At 30.0% G+C, this 14602-nt stretch overlaps 1 protein-coding gene and 1 long non-coding RNA gene across 3 annotated transcripts; both read left to right on the forward strand.

Moving 5' to 3' along the window:
* Positions 1-4808: 4808 nt before the first annotated feature.
* On the forward strand, positions 4809-5954 carry LOC112588912 (uncharacterized). 2 transcript variants are annotated; one of them, XR_003113119.1, is made up of 4 exons: positions 4809-4871; positions 5103-5234; positions 5529-5617; positions 5852-5954. It is a non-coding gene; the product is annotated as an uncharacterized LOC112588912 (long non-coding RNA). The 2 variants fall into 2 exon arrangements; XR_003113120.1 differs by having other exon boundaries at positions 5533-5617.
* Positions 5955-5969: 15 nt separating this feature from the next.
* LOC112588913 (uncharacterized) lies at positions 5970-13005 on the forward strand. The gene is made up of 8 exons (XM_025300275.1): positions 5970-5983; positions 9353-9704; positions 9903-10054; positions 10476-10662; positions 10774-10833; positions 11136-11389; positions 12416-12573; positions 12823-13005. Exons 2-7 carry the CDS (start codon positions 9353-9355, stop codon positions 12494-12496), a joined length of 1086 nt encoding a protein of 361 aa, XP_025156060.1. The 5' UTR covers positions 5970-5983; the 3' UTR covers positions 12497-12573; positions 12823-13005.
* Positions 13006-14602: the final 1597 nt, after the last annotated feature.

The raw sequence follows: 14602 nt of genomic DNA on the forward strand, positions 1-14602 counted from the left end.
CATTGCAGAATTAGATTGTACGTGAAATTTTTATTGAAACAATTTTTTTCATTCGTGATAGATAGCGTTGAATTTTTCCGAGAAACTACTTTTAACGTTACACAGGAACAACGACGAGGACGTAGTAGTGTTATGTTCCCTTCGGGTGCTTTTTTAATGTGAGTCCCCTTGCCTCTCACAGATCGGGGTGCTTTTTTAATGTGAGTCCCTTTGCCTCTCACTGTTCAATTAATTAGAGTAAGTGTTCGAAATTTTTACCTTCAACTTCAATACACTTATTGATCCTTTTTTCAAATGACTGTACACAGGACAGAAGCATATCTGCGGGAGTTTCAGCGCAAGCGTTTCTTATGCGTTCGACCATGTTTTCACGAGTTGTTGGCATTTGTTGATAAACCTTATCTTTTAGGTAACCCCACAGAAAGAAATCCGGTGACGTCAAATCAGACGACCTAGCAAGCCAATTAATCGGGCCACCTCTGCCAATCCACCGACCATTGTAATCGCGGTCTAAAATTAAAAAAGCACCCGAAGGGAACATAAAACTACTACGTCCTCGTCATTGTTCCTGTGTAACGCTAAAAGTAGTTTCTCGGAAAAATTCAACGCTATCTGTCACGAATGAAAAAAATTGTTTCAATAAAAATTTCACGTACAATCTAATTCTGCAATGAAAAATGTGGGTCCCCATTTGAGATTTGAACGTTATCACCCACCCTACCCCGAGAGGAGGGGGGGGGAATAACTTTTATTATGTTCTTTAAAAATATTGAACAGGTATTTTTTATTTCTCAATCCAATGATCATTTCTGGAGAATTGCGGAAAACATAATTTTTTGCGATTACAGCGCCATCTATCACGAATAAAAAAAAAGTTTCGGACAAAATTTACGTATTTTGTGGCGTAGAATCCGCATCTGCAATAAAAAAGCCATTTAAGATTTCAAAGTTGCCCCCAACCCCCACCCCCTGGGGGTGGGGTGGGAGGTTGGGTTTGGTATCATTGGATGTCCCCCTTCGAGACTAACAACTTTCATTAACCACTTTTTTTCATCCAATGTATAGTTCTCGAGATATTTCAATGTCTTCAGATAAATCATGCACCTTGTATTAGAACAGTAGCGCCAATTGAGAAACCTAACATATATATATGATTATTGCATACTTAATATTTTTAGAAATCTCAAATACTAATTATATCCTTTTTTAAGATATATATTATATGTACATAACATAAGTTTTTACAAATAAAACTTATCAAATTATTTTTCTTTCAAAATATATATGTACATAAGCATTTAAAAGTTAAAATTATATAGTATTATAAAAATTTAACACGTTTATTAATAGTGTCCAATATTTAAAAAAGAATATCTTTTTAAAGGTTATTGTTATTCAAGAAAAACCTAGCTATAAAAAATGTCTATGGCATAAATTTTTACAAGTAAAATTTATCATTATTTATTAGAACACTGAGTTATATGGTTATTTTATTTGTTATTGTAACAAATTAATTATTATAACAATGCAATAAAAAATATTTAATACAAATAATCTTGGCGCGGCTGCACCAAAAACTATATCGAAGATGTATGTACATAAAAGTCAAATTAGATATCATTGACATTTCGTCGATTATAATAAGAATAACATCTTTGAATAAAAAAATATCAAAATATGTAGAATATATTCACATTCGATATTTATATTCTATAGTGAAGGTTTATAATTTAATATAATACTATATAAACTTAAATAGAACATTACACCGTATATGTATGGAGAGAATTTATAAGTATATTTTATTATAATAAAATTGCTGTCATGTATGTATTAGACAAGTTTTAGTTCGATATAGTTTTTGGTGCAGCCGCGCCAAGATTATTTGTATTAAATATTTTTTATTGCATTGTTATAATAATTAATTTGTTACAATAACAAGTAAAATAACCATATAACTCAGTGTTCTAATAAATAATGATAAATTTTACTTGTAAAAATTTATGCCATAGACATTTTTTGTAGCTAGGTTTTTCTTGAATAACAATAACCTTTAAAAAGATATTCTTTTTTAAATATTGGGCACTATTAATAACGTGTTAAATTTTTAAAATACTATATAATTTTTACTTTTACCAGGTATGTCGGTAATTACTTTCCGGTTTTTGTAACAGATGTCACTAGCCATAAGTATGCAATGTTATGATTTGATACATATGTTATTTTATTCTACTGACATTAACCTCAAAACTACACAAGTTACGTTCCGCCAAAATAACAGCGTTATAGATTAATAATTTTTTGAAAATGTCGAGTTTTGTGCCTGAAAACGTGCATTTGCGGCACGCATTACTTTTCTTGTTTAATCAAAAGAAAAAAGCCGCTGAAAGTCATTGTTTGCTGGTAGAGACTTACGGTGAGCATGCTCCAACCATAAGAACATGTGAAACGTGGTTTCGACAATTCAAATGTGGTCACTTCAACATTTAAGACAAAAAACGTCATGGTAGGCCGAAAACGTTTGAAGATGCGGAATTGCAGGAGTTATTGGATGAAGACCCAACACAAACTCAAAAACAATTTCACAAACAAAATCAAAAACAGAAAAGTTGAATGTGAGCCGAGTAGCAATTTGTGAACAATTACAAGCGATGGGAAAGATCCAAAAGATGGGAAGATGGGTGCCACATGAATTGAATGACAGGCAATTGGAAAATCGAAAAATCGTCAGTGAAATGCTGCTTCAAAGGTATGAAAGGAAGTCATTTCTGCATCGAATAGTAACGGGTGATGAAAAATTGATTTATTTCGAAAATCCCAAGCGAAAAATCATGGTTATCATCTGGCGAAGGCGGCCCATCGACTGCAAGACTAAATCGCTTTGGTCGCAAGACCATGCTCTGTGTCTGGTGGGACCAGGTTGGTGTCGTATATTATGAACTGTTGAAACCTGGAGAAACAGTTAATACTGATCGCTACCAACAACAAATGATCAATTTGAACTGTGCATTGATCGAAAAACGTCCACAATACGCTCAAAGACATGATAAGGTGATTTTGCAGCATGACAACGCGCCGTCTCATACAGCAAAACCAGTCAAAGAAGTGTTGAAATCACTTGGATGGGAAGTTTGATCGCACCCGCCGTACTCTCCAGACCTGGCTCCATCCGACTACCACCTTTTCGCATCGATGGGGCACGCGCTTGCAGAGCAGTACTTCGCCGATTTCGAAGAAGTTAAAAAATGGCTCAATGAATGTTTAGCTCAAAGGAGAAACAGTTCTTTTGGAATGGCATCCATAAATTGCCTGAGAGATGGGCAAAATGTATAGAATCAAATGGCCAATACTTTGAATAAATATATTTTAACTATGCATTGTAAATAACGTGTTTTCTTTAGCGAAAAACCGGAAAGGAATTACCGACACACCTGGTAGATGCTTATGTACATATATATCTTGAAAGAAAAATAATTTGATAAGTTTTATTTGTAAAAACTTATGTTATGTACATAATATATATCTTAAAAAAGGAAATAATTAGTATTTAAGATTTCTAAAAATATTAAGTATACAATAATCATATATATATATTAGGTTTCTCAATTGGCGCTACTGTTCTAATATATCACTTCTTTTGTACAGTAGAATAGTGTTGTAGAGTTTTATTATAGTTATAAGTTTTACTTGTAAAAACTTATGTTATGTACACATATATGCCTTAAAAAAATAATTTGGGTTTAAAATTTCTAAAAATAACGCAATACGTGTTGCGCTTGTACTGGGCGCCTTTTTTTTACCTTTTTGTTTAAAAAGGTAAGTTTTATATAAATTTTACTTGTAAAAATTATATATACGTCACGTATATACACTATTAATATGTAAATGTCATTAATTTATACTTGTAAATTATCTTCACCTAATTCGCGCACTACCTGCACTACTTCCCAGAAAACAACGAGGTCTTGTAGATGTCTAAAAGATATCTTATGAAAGATTTCTTTAAGATATTTCTAAAAGATATCTACAAGTTGTCTATAAGATATCTAAATAGATGTAGTGGAAGATATCTTTGTAGAATTTATAAAAGATATCTATAGACATCTGAAAGATATCTTAAAAGATATCTTCAATATATTTGTAATAGATATCTAAATGATATCTTTTAGAAGATATCTTTAAGAGCCGATTGTTTCAACTTCTTGGTAAGTTAAATAATAGTTTAATCATAATTTGTCTGTCTAATTTAAGGAAGGAATAAAAATAGACAAATTAACTAATTACTTTAAACTTGGAACAACCGGCCCTAAGGCCGGTATTCTATAAGAAATTGTTCTCCTATGGGATATATCGTATCATCCGATCTCATGTGAATCTTCAATTATATTTAAGACATTCTGAAGTTCATCTTGGCTGCATTCCCTAATTCACGGCCAATACTGAAAATCTGTAGTTCATGTAACGTAGAACAATATAGAATTTCAGTGCTGTCAGTGAATTACAGAACGCAACCCTTGAGATACTTCGTAGCCAATAAAATAATCCGTGCAACATAACAACAAACAACAGACAAATAACAACAAAGAACAGCCCAGATAGCAAAATGTGCGCAAACATGTCTTTTAGACTTCTAAAAGATGTCTAAAAGACGTCCTACTTCTTTTAGAAGTCTTTAAACATCTTTGTAGACATTGTGCTATCTGGGAGGTAAACAAAAACAGATCGATTGCGTATCTTGAAACGTGGTGAATTCTAGTAAATTCACTCACTTTTGTCATTCACTTGTTTCAATACACGCAATCGACTCTCAGACCTCGTGACTTCCTACCGAAAAGAAACCGTGCGGTTCAAGGATCCGATATTTATCAAAGGTAATCCTCGAAATCCTTCAAATTTACAATTGTATCTGTCTTTATACTTAAATCCTTTTGCCATTCAATGTTTAATATTTTCTGTGCGATTTGTATAACTAAGAATATTTTAATATAATTTACTCTATCCTAACCTTATGTTTTGCTGGAAAATTAATGTTAGTAATAAATGTGCTACATTTTGTACTTCAATGAACATTAGGATTTTAATCAATCACATTTTATGTTTAGGTTTACAACGGAATTGACACAATATTCGGACTGTACCAGTAGTACTTGGTTGTTGTCCTCCGTCTTCACACAATTATCGCCATAGAAATTATCTAATTTAATGAATTACTTGCTGATAAATTCCTCGATAAGGTATTCAAGTAATGATTACGATTCTTTGAAAAATTGAAAATTAGAAATAACATAACAAGCAAATAACCAAACCTGTGCGAGCAATCTATTAGCAGTATTTGTGACACAATCCTCCATTACATTTAAGACCTTCTGAAGCTTATCTTGGCTACATTCCCTAATTCACTGCCAGTACTGAAAATCTATAGTTCATGTAACGTATACTATAGCATTTCAGTGCTGTCAGTGAATTACAGAACGCAGCCCTTGAGACACTTCGTAGCCAATGAAATAATCCGTGCAACATTTGATTAGATAGTTCAGCAGTGCAATTCCAAACAACAGACCTCATGACTTCCCACCGAAAAGAAACGTGCGGTTCAAGGATCCGATATTTATCAAAGGTAATCCTTCGAAATCCTTCAAATTTACAATTGTATCTATCTTTATACTTAAATCCTTTTGCCATTCAATGTTTAATATTTTCTGTGCGATTTGTATAACTAAGAATATTTTAATATAATTTACTCTATCCTAACCTTATGTTTTGCTGGAAAATTATAATGTTAGTAATAAATGTGCTACATCTTGTACTTCAATGAACATTAGGATTTTAATCAATCACATTTTATGTTTAGGTTTACAACGGAATTGACACAATATTCGGACTGTACCAGTAGTACTTGGTTGTTGTCCTCCGTCTTCACACAATTATCGCCATAGAAATTATCTAATTTTATGAATTACTTACTGGTAAACTCCTCGATAAGGTATGTTCAAGTAATGATTACGATTCTTTGAAAAATTGAAAACTAGAAATAATATAATAAGCAAATAACCAAACCTGTGCGAGCAATCTCTTAGCAGCATTTGTAACACAAAGGCAATAGATTGCACACAGTATGTATTAATTAGGTTTTTATGGCAGATTCGTAGTATATTGCGTGCAGAGCCTGCTAATAGACGTTAGCAAGATCTGCATTCTGCCATCAAGCTGCTGTCAGAGCTGTCATAGATTGTGTTAGCATACTCTGCCGGCAGTCTAACAGCAGATTGTGGACACAGATGTCTGTGGATCTGTCGCCAATCTGACGTCAGTATGTGCACTGATTGTTTCAGATTTGAGGGTTTCATGGTCGGTGAATTTCTTCATTGTAATAGTTTCCGGTTGAGTACCGCGTCCTGAAACAGTTTTATGTCGACGTTTCGCTAACATTGCAGTTTGCATCTTCAAGGCTGAGGAGTCCTGATATTGAATTTTTCTCTTTCGTGAGTGTGCTTAGGTATCCCTTTCCTTGTGTTGAAGAAAGAAGAGGAGAGAATAATTAATATCAAAGCTCTCAGCTCTTAAGATGCAAACTGCAACGTTTCTGAAACGTCGATATAAAGCTGTTCCAGGACGCAGTACTCATCTGGACGCTACTACAAAGAAGAAATAGGACATGATGTTTCTTTTTTAATCTACACGAAATATCTTTGTAATAAAATCATTGATATTCATTCAAAGATAAAATTAAAAAATATAATAGTTTAAAAGATATTTCATACTCTGGCATAATTAATATAATAATATTAAATATTAAATATCTGGAATAATTTCACTTTTTCATATATTCGATATTCGATTTTCGTATTTTTATATGTGGAAGAACTACATATTATTTATTAAATATTTTGCCTTTATATCATGAAATTTTCATCATTTGTATGTAGGTTTCAAACGACATATAATAAAAAAATTAATAATGCCGAAAAGAAAAAGATATAACGATTTGAGTCGGTCTCAACAATGGCGTCGGCGACAAAATATTGATTGTGCAGTACATACTATTGATACAGGCGATACATATAATATTAATTTAGACATTGAGATTCCTCATGAAATGTCTAATGACAATATTCTTATTGAAGAGAATAGTAACAATTATTTGAATAATAATAATATATATATGTATGGAGATGTCGAAGAATGCAATCAAAGAATTGATTCTTATTCAAATTGTAGTTATTCAGAATCTGATATGGAATTGATTGCCGAATGCAATAATCAATGTTATAAAGATTTGAGTTTTAATGTACAGAAAGAACTTGCATTATACAAATTTCTTCGGACATGGAGTCTTGAGTATAATATTACTCATGTGGCTCTAACAAAATTGCTTCAAGGTCTCAAAATCAATGGATATAAAAAGCTTCCTTGTAATGCGAGAACTTTATTGGGAACTCCGAGAACAACATCAATAATTAAGAATCATTCTGGTACTTTTTATTATCATGGATTGCAGACAGCATTGAAGAATCATTTACGATATAATAAACCTCTCCATGAACGTTGTGAAAATGAAATTAAAATCAACTTAAGCATTGACGGACTACCATTGGCAAAGAGTTCTAAATCGCAATTTTGGCCACTTTTAGGGCAAATTGTCCACGTTCATTATAGAGAAAAACCTTTTGTCATTGGAGTATTCCACGGATATTGTAAACCGAAGAAACCGAATGAGATTATTCATCAATTTATTGAAGAATATAGTGAAATTCAAAATAAAGGATTCCAATATCGAGGAAAAAAATACAAAGTTTTAATAAATGCTATAATATGCGACGCCCCGGCAAAAGCATTCATGAAATGTATTAAAAGTCATACAGGATATTATGGATGCGATAAATGTGAAGAGGAAGGTGAATGGAGGAACAATCGAATGTTATTCCTTAATCAAAATGCTCCTTTACGCACAGATGCAAAATTTTTATTACGACATAATGAAGATCATCATGTGGATAATTCACCTTTTGAAAACATTGGATTGAAAATGGTAACACAGTTCCCATTAGATTATATGCATCTTGTTTGTCTCGGTGTCATGAAAAGACTTATAAATATGTGGATCCGAGGAATAAAGGGCATTAAACTGCGTGCTTCTCAAATTGATCAATTATCTATAGATTTAAAGCAGTTAATAACATACATACCTAGAGAATTTTCTAGGAAACCAAGAGGTTTAGATGAATTAGATCGCTGGAAAGCGACAGAATTTAGACTGTTTCTCTTATATACTAGTCTATCAATTTTATGGTCATATTTGCCAAATGATTATTTGAGACATTTTTATGTTCTACATTGTGCAATTTATATTCTTTGTAATCCTGCCGATTGCGAATACAATAACGAATATGCACATGAATTATTAGTACATTTTGTACAAACATTTAAAATGTTATATTCTGAGAACTACGTTACATACAATGTACATAACTTGGTTCATTTACATGTTGATGTTAAGAATCATGGGTGTCTGGACATGTTCAGTGCTTTTCCATTCGAAAATTATTTTCAAGAAATGAAACGAATGCTACGAAAAAATGCACAACCGTTACAACAATTGCACAGATGATTAATGGAAAAATGTCAAACTGTAAGAAATATTGGGTATAAACCTGAAGAATATCCCATTCTTCAAAATGCCAAGAACGAAGAATTATTGTTTGGATGTACACAATCTCATAAAGAAATAATATTTGAAAAATTTACACTATCCTGCATCAAAGAAGCCGATTCTTATTGTTATATGAATAACAGAAATGTTCTCATGATTGAATATATTGGAAAAAAGAATGGAGAAACAGTAATATTGGAAAAAAGTTAAAAAATTTCGATAATATATCTTCATATTCATGTGATTCGCGAAATTTGAAAATCTATGTCGGAAATGAATGGTCTGAAATTGGAATGTATCCAATAAGTCAAATAAGCGCAAAAGCAATGCGACTTCCTTACAAAGATACATTTTGTATAATTCCTATTCTACATACTAATGATTGAAGTGAGTTGTTATTTTTTATAAAAACAACTGTAATAATTTATAAATAAAACTAGTAATTTATAAATTGTATTATATCATACATAAATATATTATATTATACAAATAATATTGTTTAATCCAATTTGTAATTATGACAGATATTTATATAAATAATAAGTTTTATATATATAAATATTTTTTAACAATAAATTATGACAAGTTTGAACCATAATTTGGATGCTTTAGGATAGAAAATCATAATAATTATGAGTGAAATTATTTTCATTTATTCTCTTAAATACTTCATCATTACTTAATCAGTATTTATTGTTACAGATGTATTACGTCGTATTTTGGGACGAATACTGCCAAGTCGTTCCCGATTCTTGGGTAAACTTTAATGCAAAAACATTTACGTTTCCATTGTCTAAAAAAAATATTACCAATACAATAAAGAAGAAGATAAGTCCTGGAAATGATTGGAACATTAGTCATTTTCATAAAATTTTAGGACCTTACAATACATTTGATAAGGCTCGGGAAGCAGAAAAATCTTGTATTGATATATCCACTTCGGATGATATTCAATTTGCTTCTTTAAATGAACCAATCCAAACATTGCCTCTGAAACGTTTGATAACGAAAAAAAAATTTTATGACGATGAATCGAATAATTACGTGAATGATTGTAAGTTTCAAATTCTATTACAGCAAATTACAAAATATAATATGATAAAACGTAAAGTAGCAAATTGAAAATGAGTAACAAAACTAATTTACTAATATAATTATATACTATATATAAGTATATAATTATAAAGATAAGTATATAATTATAAAGATAAGTCGTAAATCGTTGAAAAAACTAATTTTCTATAAAATATAGGTAATATTTCCAAGAAATATAAATCAAATCAACATCCCCCATCAAATTATAAAATACACGAAGGGATTGGAGCTACATCTACAAATGTTGAACTTGAGAAAAATTCATTACATTTTAGATCAGTGAGTTCGGAATATAACGTGCAGAAGCGGGTGAGTACTATAAATATTAATGATTAATATATAGAGAAAAATAGCGCTAATTAGGACGTGCTTTTATTCAGACATCGATTAATTTTTAATAATTTATAATTGGAATAATCGTAACTATCAATACATAGCTGCAAAATAGACATTTCACACGCATTTCTATGTTGTTCAGTGAAACAAAATAGTAGTATTTGATAAAACCATTTATATATTTATTACAATACGTGAATAATTATTACTTAATTAATAGTATTTTATATTTTTATTTATTTATATGTAAATATAGATGAGAGTTGAATAAATTCGGACAAAAATCGTTATTTAATTTATAAATATATACATAAATATATATTTGTACACACACACGTATATGTTAGATTTACACACACATACAATTTGTATATTAATATATTTTGAATTCCAGGAGGAAGATAAAATTTTATCCGTCAAAAATAATCCATCTAATTGCAATGTCCCTTCACCTTTAAATGAACACCAATTTTCAATTCAAGTTTTTCATGAGGATGAGCAAGATGATGAAGAGATGACGGATGATACTAATTCTCGTGATTATGATCGGAACATCGATAATAAGGAAAATGAGATAATTGGTAATGACAAATTATATAGCGGTATACTTTTTGTCATGGCATATATTATATAAAGTTAGTTGAATAAGTAAATTCAATAATCTGTGAACCTATTTCTATTATTTTATTTAGCGATGAAGGCTCTCCCAATTACAGAAATGAATGTAGACGAGGATATACATGTAATTATAAGTAAGATACATTTTTCTTTCATATAGATGAATACTTTCTTTCATATAGATGAATACTAATTGATTGATCATACTAATGAATACTAAACAGTGAAAATAGTAAATCATTTCTAAAAATTTGTAAATTTTAGTAATGTATTGTTTTAGTATTGTCATCATATATAATATAGTTATTATTATATTTCCAAAATACTTTTATCGTATATTGTAGTGTACAAAGTTATTAATAACATTAAAAAATTAGTCTCTGAAGATGCTTACAGTAAAATATGAATGATGAAATATAAATAGTTCTTCTTGCAGGTTCTTTATATGAAAAAGTAGATACTTTACATCAAGACTTTCAACAATTCAAAACAGAGATAAAACACGAAGCAGCTAAAAATAACACAAAATTGAAAGAAATAGTTGCTATTTTAAGAGAAAATTTCCAAAGAAATGAAGAAAATGAAGCAATAACTATGGATTTAATGCCTGAATTTCCAATGACATCCGTCGAGGAATACGTACAATTTAATGAAACATTGAAAAATGATGAAGCAATTCGTAAATGTTTTGTAAGTATATTTTGAATAATGTGCAATTCAATCAGTGATTCATTGACTGATATGAAGAAAGTATTTATATTCATATGTGTGTGTGATATATATATATATATATATCATATATATATATATATATATATATCACACACACATATGAATATAAATACTTTCTTCATATCAGTCAATGAATCACTGATTGAATTGCACATTATATATATATATATATATATGTGTGTGTGTGTGTCTGTGTGTGTATGTGTGTGTGTGTGTGTGTATACAGAGTATTTGTTAACTAAAGGATCATATTCAATGGAGGCATAGAGCTGATTAAGATAAACAAAAGTCAAATATCTTTTTGCAAAAATCATAAAAATTACTGAGTAATGCATGAATAAAAATCGTGCATCGCAGCGGTAGTAAGAGGTGCGTTTGGTCGCTGAAGCTCGCATATCGAATCAAGTCGTCTAGCAATAGTTATCGGCGCGCGGCAAGAAGAAGAAAGGATTATTTCTGCACATTTTCCCTTCTGCTTGTCACGTGCCGGTAAGTATCGTTAGATGATTTAACTCGATCTGCGAGCTGCAGAGACCGAACCTGAGTTCTACAACCAATTTTTGTTCATGCATAAATCGGCTATTTTTATCATTTTTACTACATGATATTTGACTTTCTTGTTTATCTTAATCAGTTCTATGCCTCCATTGAATATGATCCCTAAACAAACACTCTATATATTCATACATATGTGTATGTGTACAAATACTTTCTTCGTATCCATCAATATATAATTTTATGCCCAATCGAAAACATTGTCGCATATGTGAAAGTAGTTTGGTAGCAGGATTTCATATATCTTGCATCAAATTTATTGTTTACTTGCGATCTACTGTTGATGATATTAGATTGCACTCGAAATCTGCTCACATAGATTTGGCCATATGTATATAGTAATATCGAAATACGAATAATAATAAATAATAAAAGAAAAAAAGTCACGTATACGAACATTAACGTCTATATTAACATTATTCTTTGCAGGAAAAGAAAATAAAGTGTATTGGTGGTGACTCTACACAAAAAAATGATCTCCAATATACTCACATATTGCATAACATTTGACACACACAAGTTGACTTGGACTGGTGCAAAAAATACTATCGCAATCGAAAATACAACTTTTGCAAACATTATAGTTAGTACGTATATTTTAACAATTACAAATAAACTATATATATATATGTCTCTTAATTTTTCCAAATGTTAAATCTCTTTTATATCATTTTCAAATATAGATACAAAAAATACTTTTAAACATTAGTGATATGTAAGGACTATAACTTGTCATAATGTTTAGAGTACTATTATTTTTGTTTATATAAATAGATATGAATTTTTCCAACCAGATATATCTACTAGTACTAAAAATATATAAATACTATCCACAGGTACTGTCAATCGTACAAAAGGAAATGGACCTGACTGTACCATTGCATTGATTGTCAAGCATGTAAAAAAACTGGCTGCAACATGCAGGTGATAAAATGAGATATCGAAACAAAAAAGTGCAACAATAAATTACTCTGTAATTAGTATACAGAGTGTCCGATAATTCCGCTAAAAACCGCGATATAAAAAATAGATTAAGTGAAACTGAAAAAACAATTCCTCTATGATTTTGCGAAGAACCACGTAAAATTGTGTTATTAATTAAAGAAATTAGCTAATGATCAATTAATTAATAATTCTATATTTTATGTGGTTCTTCGCAAAATATATAGGAATTTTTTCTTCAGTTTCACCTAATCTACCTGTACATCGTGTTTCTAAAGCGAGTTACCGCACAGCCTGTATACTTAATAATAAGAAATTAATTAATTATATCTTGCATAGGCGTTGCCAGGAGGAGGCAGAGGAAGACCACGGTCCCCTAAACGTAGAAAAAAATTTATTTTTTTATACGAAGGCGCTGCAGTTTTTTTTTTATTTTTTACCGGCAATAAAGTGATAAAATTTATATAATTTTTTTGCATTGAATGCTTAAATTGAAAAGAGGTGGCTTGTGTATGGTCTGCCTGAAAAAAAAATTCTGGCTACGCCCATATCTTAACAAGCAAGTAACGTTTTAACGCAAACAATGTTGTTACGTTATATAATTTATATGAAAACATATTTTATTATAAAACAGTCAAATATAAAGTGTAATAATTATAATATTTAATATATAATTAATAATTATATATTAATAATTAATATATAATTTAATATAATTTTTATATAATAATTATAAATATAATAATTATATATATTTATAAATAAAAAAATATATACACAATATATATATGTATGTGTGTGTGTGTTGTAATGTTAATATAATCGTCAATAAATATAATATTAACGCAATACTATTATTTGTTATTCATTTCTCAATATTTATGTTTTTTAAAATATATTGAAGACTTCTAAAAGATATTTGTTAGACATCTTTGAGATATGTGTAAAAGAAATCTTTTAGATGTCTTTTACATTTCTGCAAGATGTTTTTTAAGACATCTTTTAGATATTTAGAAGATATATAAAAGAAATCTTATTAGAGATCTTTTAATACTCTATAAGATGTCTTTTTACATTTCTGCAAGATGTCTTTAAGACTTCTTCAGGATTACTTAAGGATATCTTCAAGACATCTTTAGATATCTAAAAGATATCTCAAAATGTTGCGTAAGACATCTTTTAGATCCCTAAAAGAAATCTTTTGGGGAAAAAAGTAAGATATCTCAAGACATGGCGAGATATCTTTTAGAAATCTAAAAGACATCTTTTTGGCTATTGGGTTGCGTTATAATTTTTATAACGATATAATTTTTACTTTTAACAGTTTATGTACATATATTATAAACCTTATGTTATGTACATAATTACAGGGTGCACGATTTTATCTGAAAACATTGAAATATCTCGAGAACTATGCATTGGATAAAAAAAAGTGGTTAATGAAAGTTGTTAGTCTCGAAGGGGGACATCCAATGATACCAACTCGACCACCCACCCCAACCCCTGGGGTGGGGGTTGGGGGCAACTTTGNAATATATTATATACTATATATAAGTATATAATTAATAAAGATAAGTATATAATATAAAGATAAGTCGTAAATCGTTGAAAAAACTAATTTTCTATAAAATATAGGTAATATTTCCAAGAAATATAAATCAAATCAAACATCCC

The sequence above is a fragment of the Harpegnathos saltator genome, unplaced genomic scaffold, assembly GCF_003227715.2.
Source record: "Harpegnathos saltator strain DR-91 unplaced genomic scaffold, Hsal_v8.6 scaffold108, whole genome shotgun sequence".
NCBI lineage: Eukaryota > Metazoa > Arthropoda > Insecta > Hymenoptera > Formicidae > Harpegnathos > Harpegnathos saltator.

Bases quoted from the DNA above. Each gene is read 5' to 3' on its own strand.
- LOC112588913 (XM_025300275.1), top strand. From the start codon at position 9,353: ATGTATTACGTCGTATTTTGGGACGAATACTGCCAAGTCGTTCCCGAT. The intron at 9,705-9,902 runs GTAAGTTTCAAA...TATAAAATATAG, and splicing joins GAATAATTACGTGAATGATT to GTAATATTTCCAAGAAATAT. The intron at 11,390-12,415 runs GTAAGTATATTT...TATTCTTTGCAG, and splicing joins AAGCAATTCGTAAATGTTTT to GAAAAGAAAATAAAGTGTAT.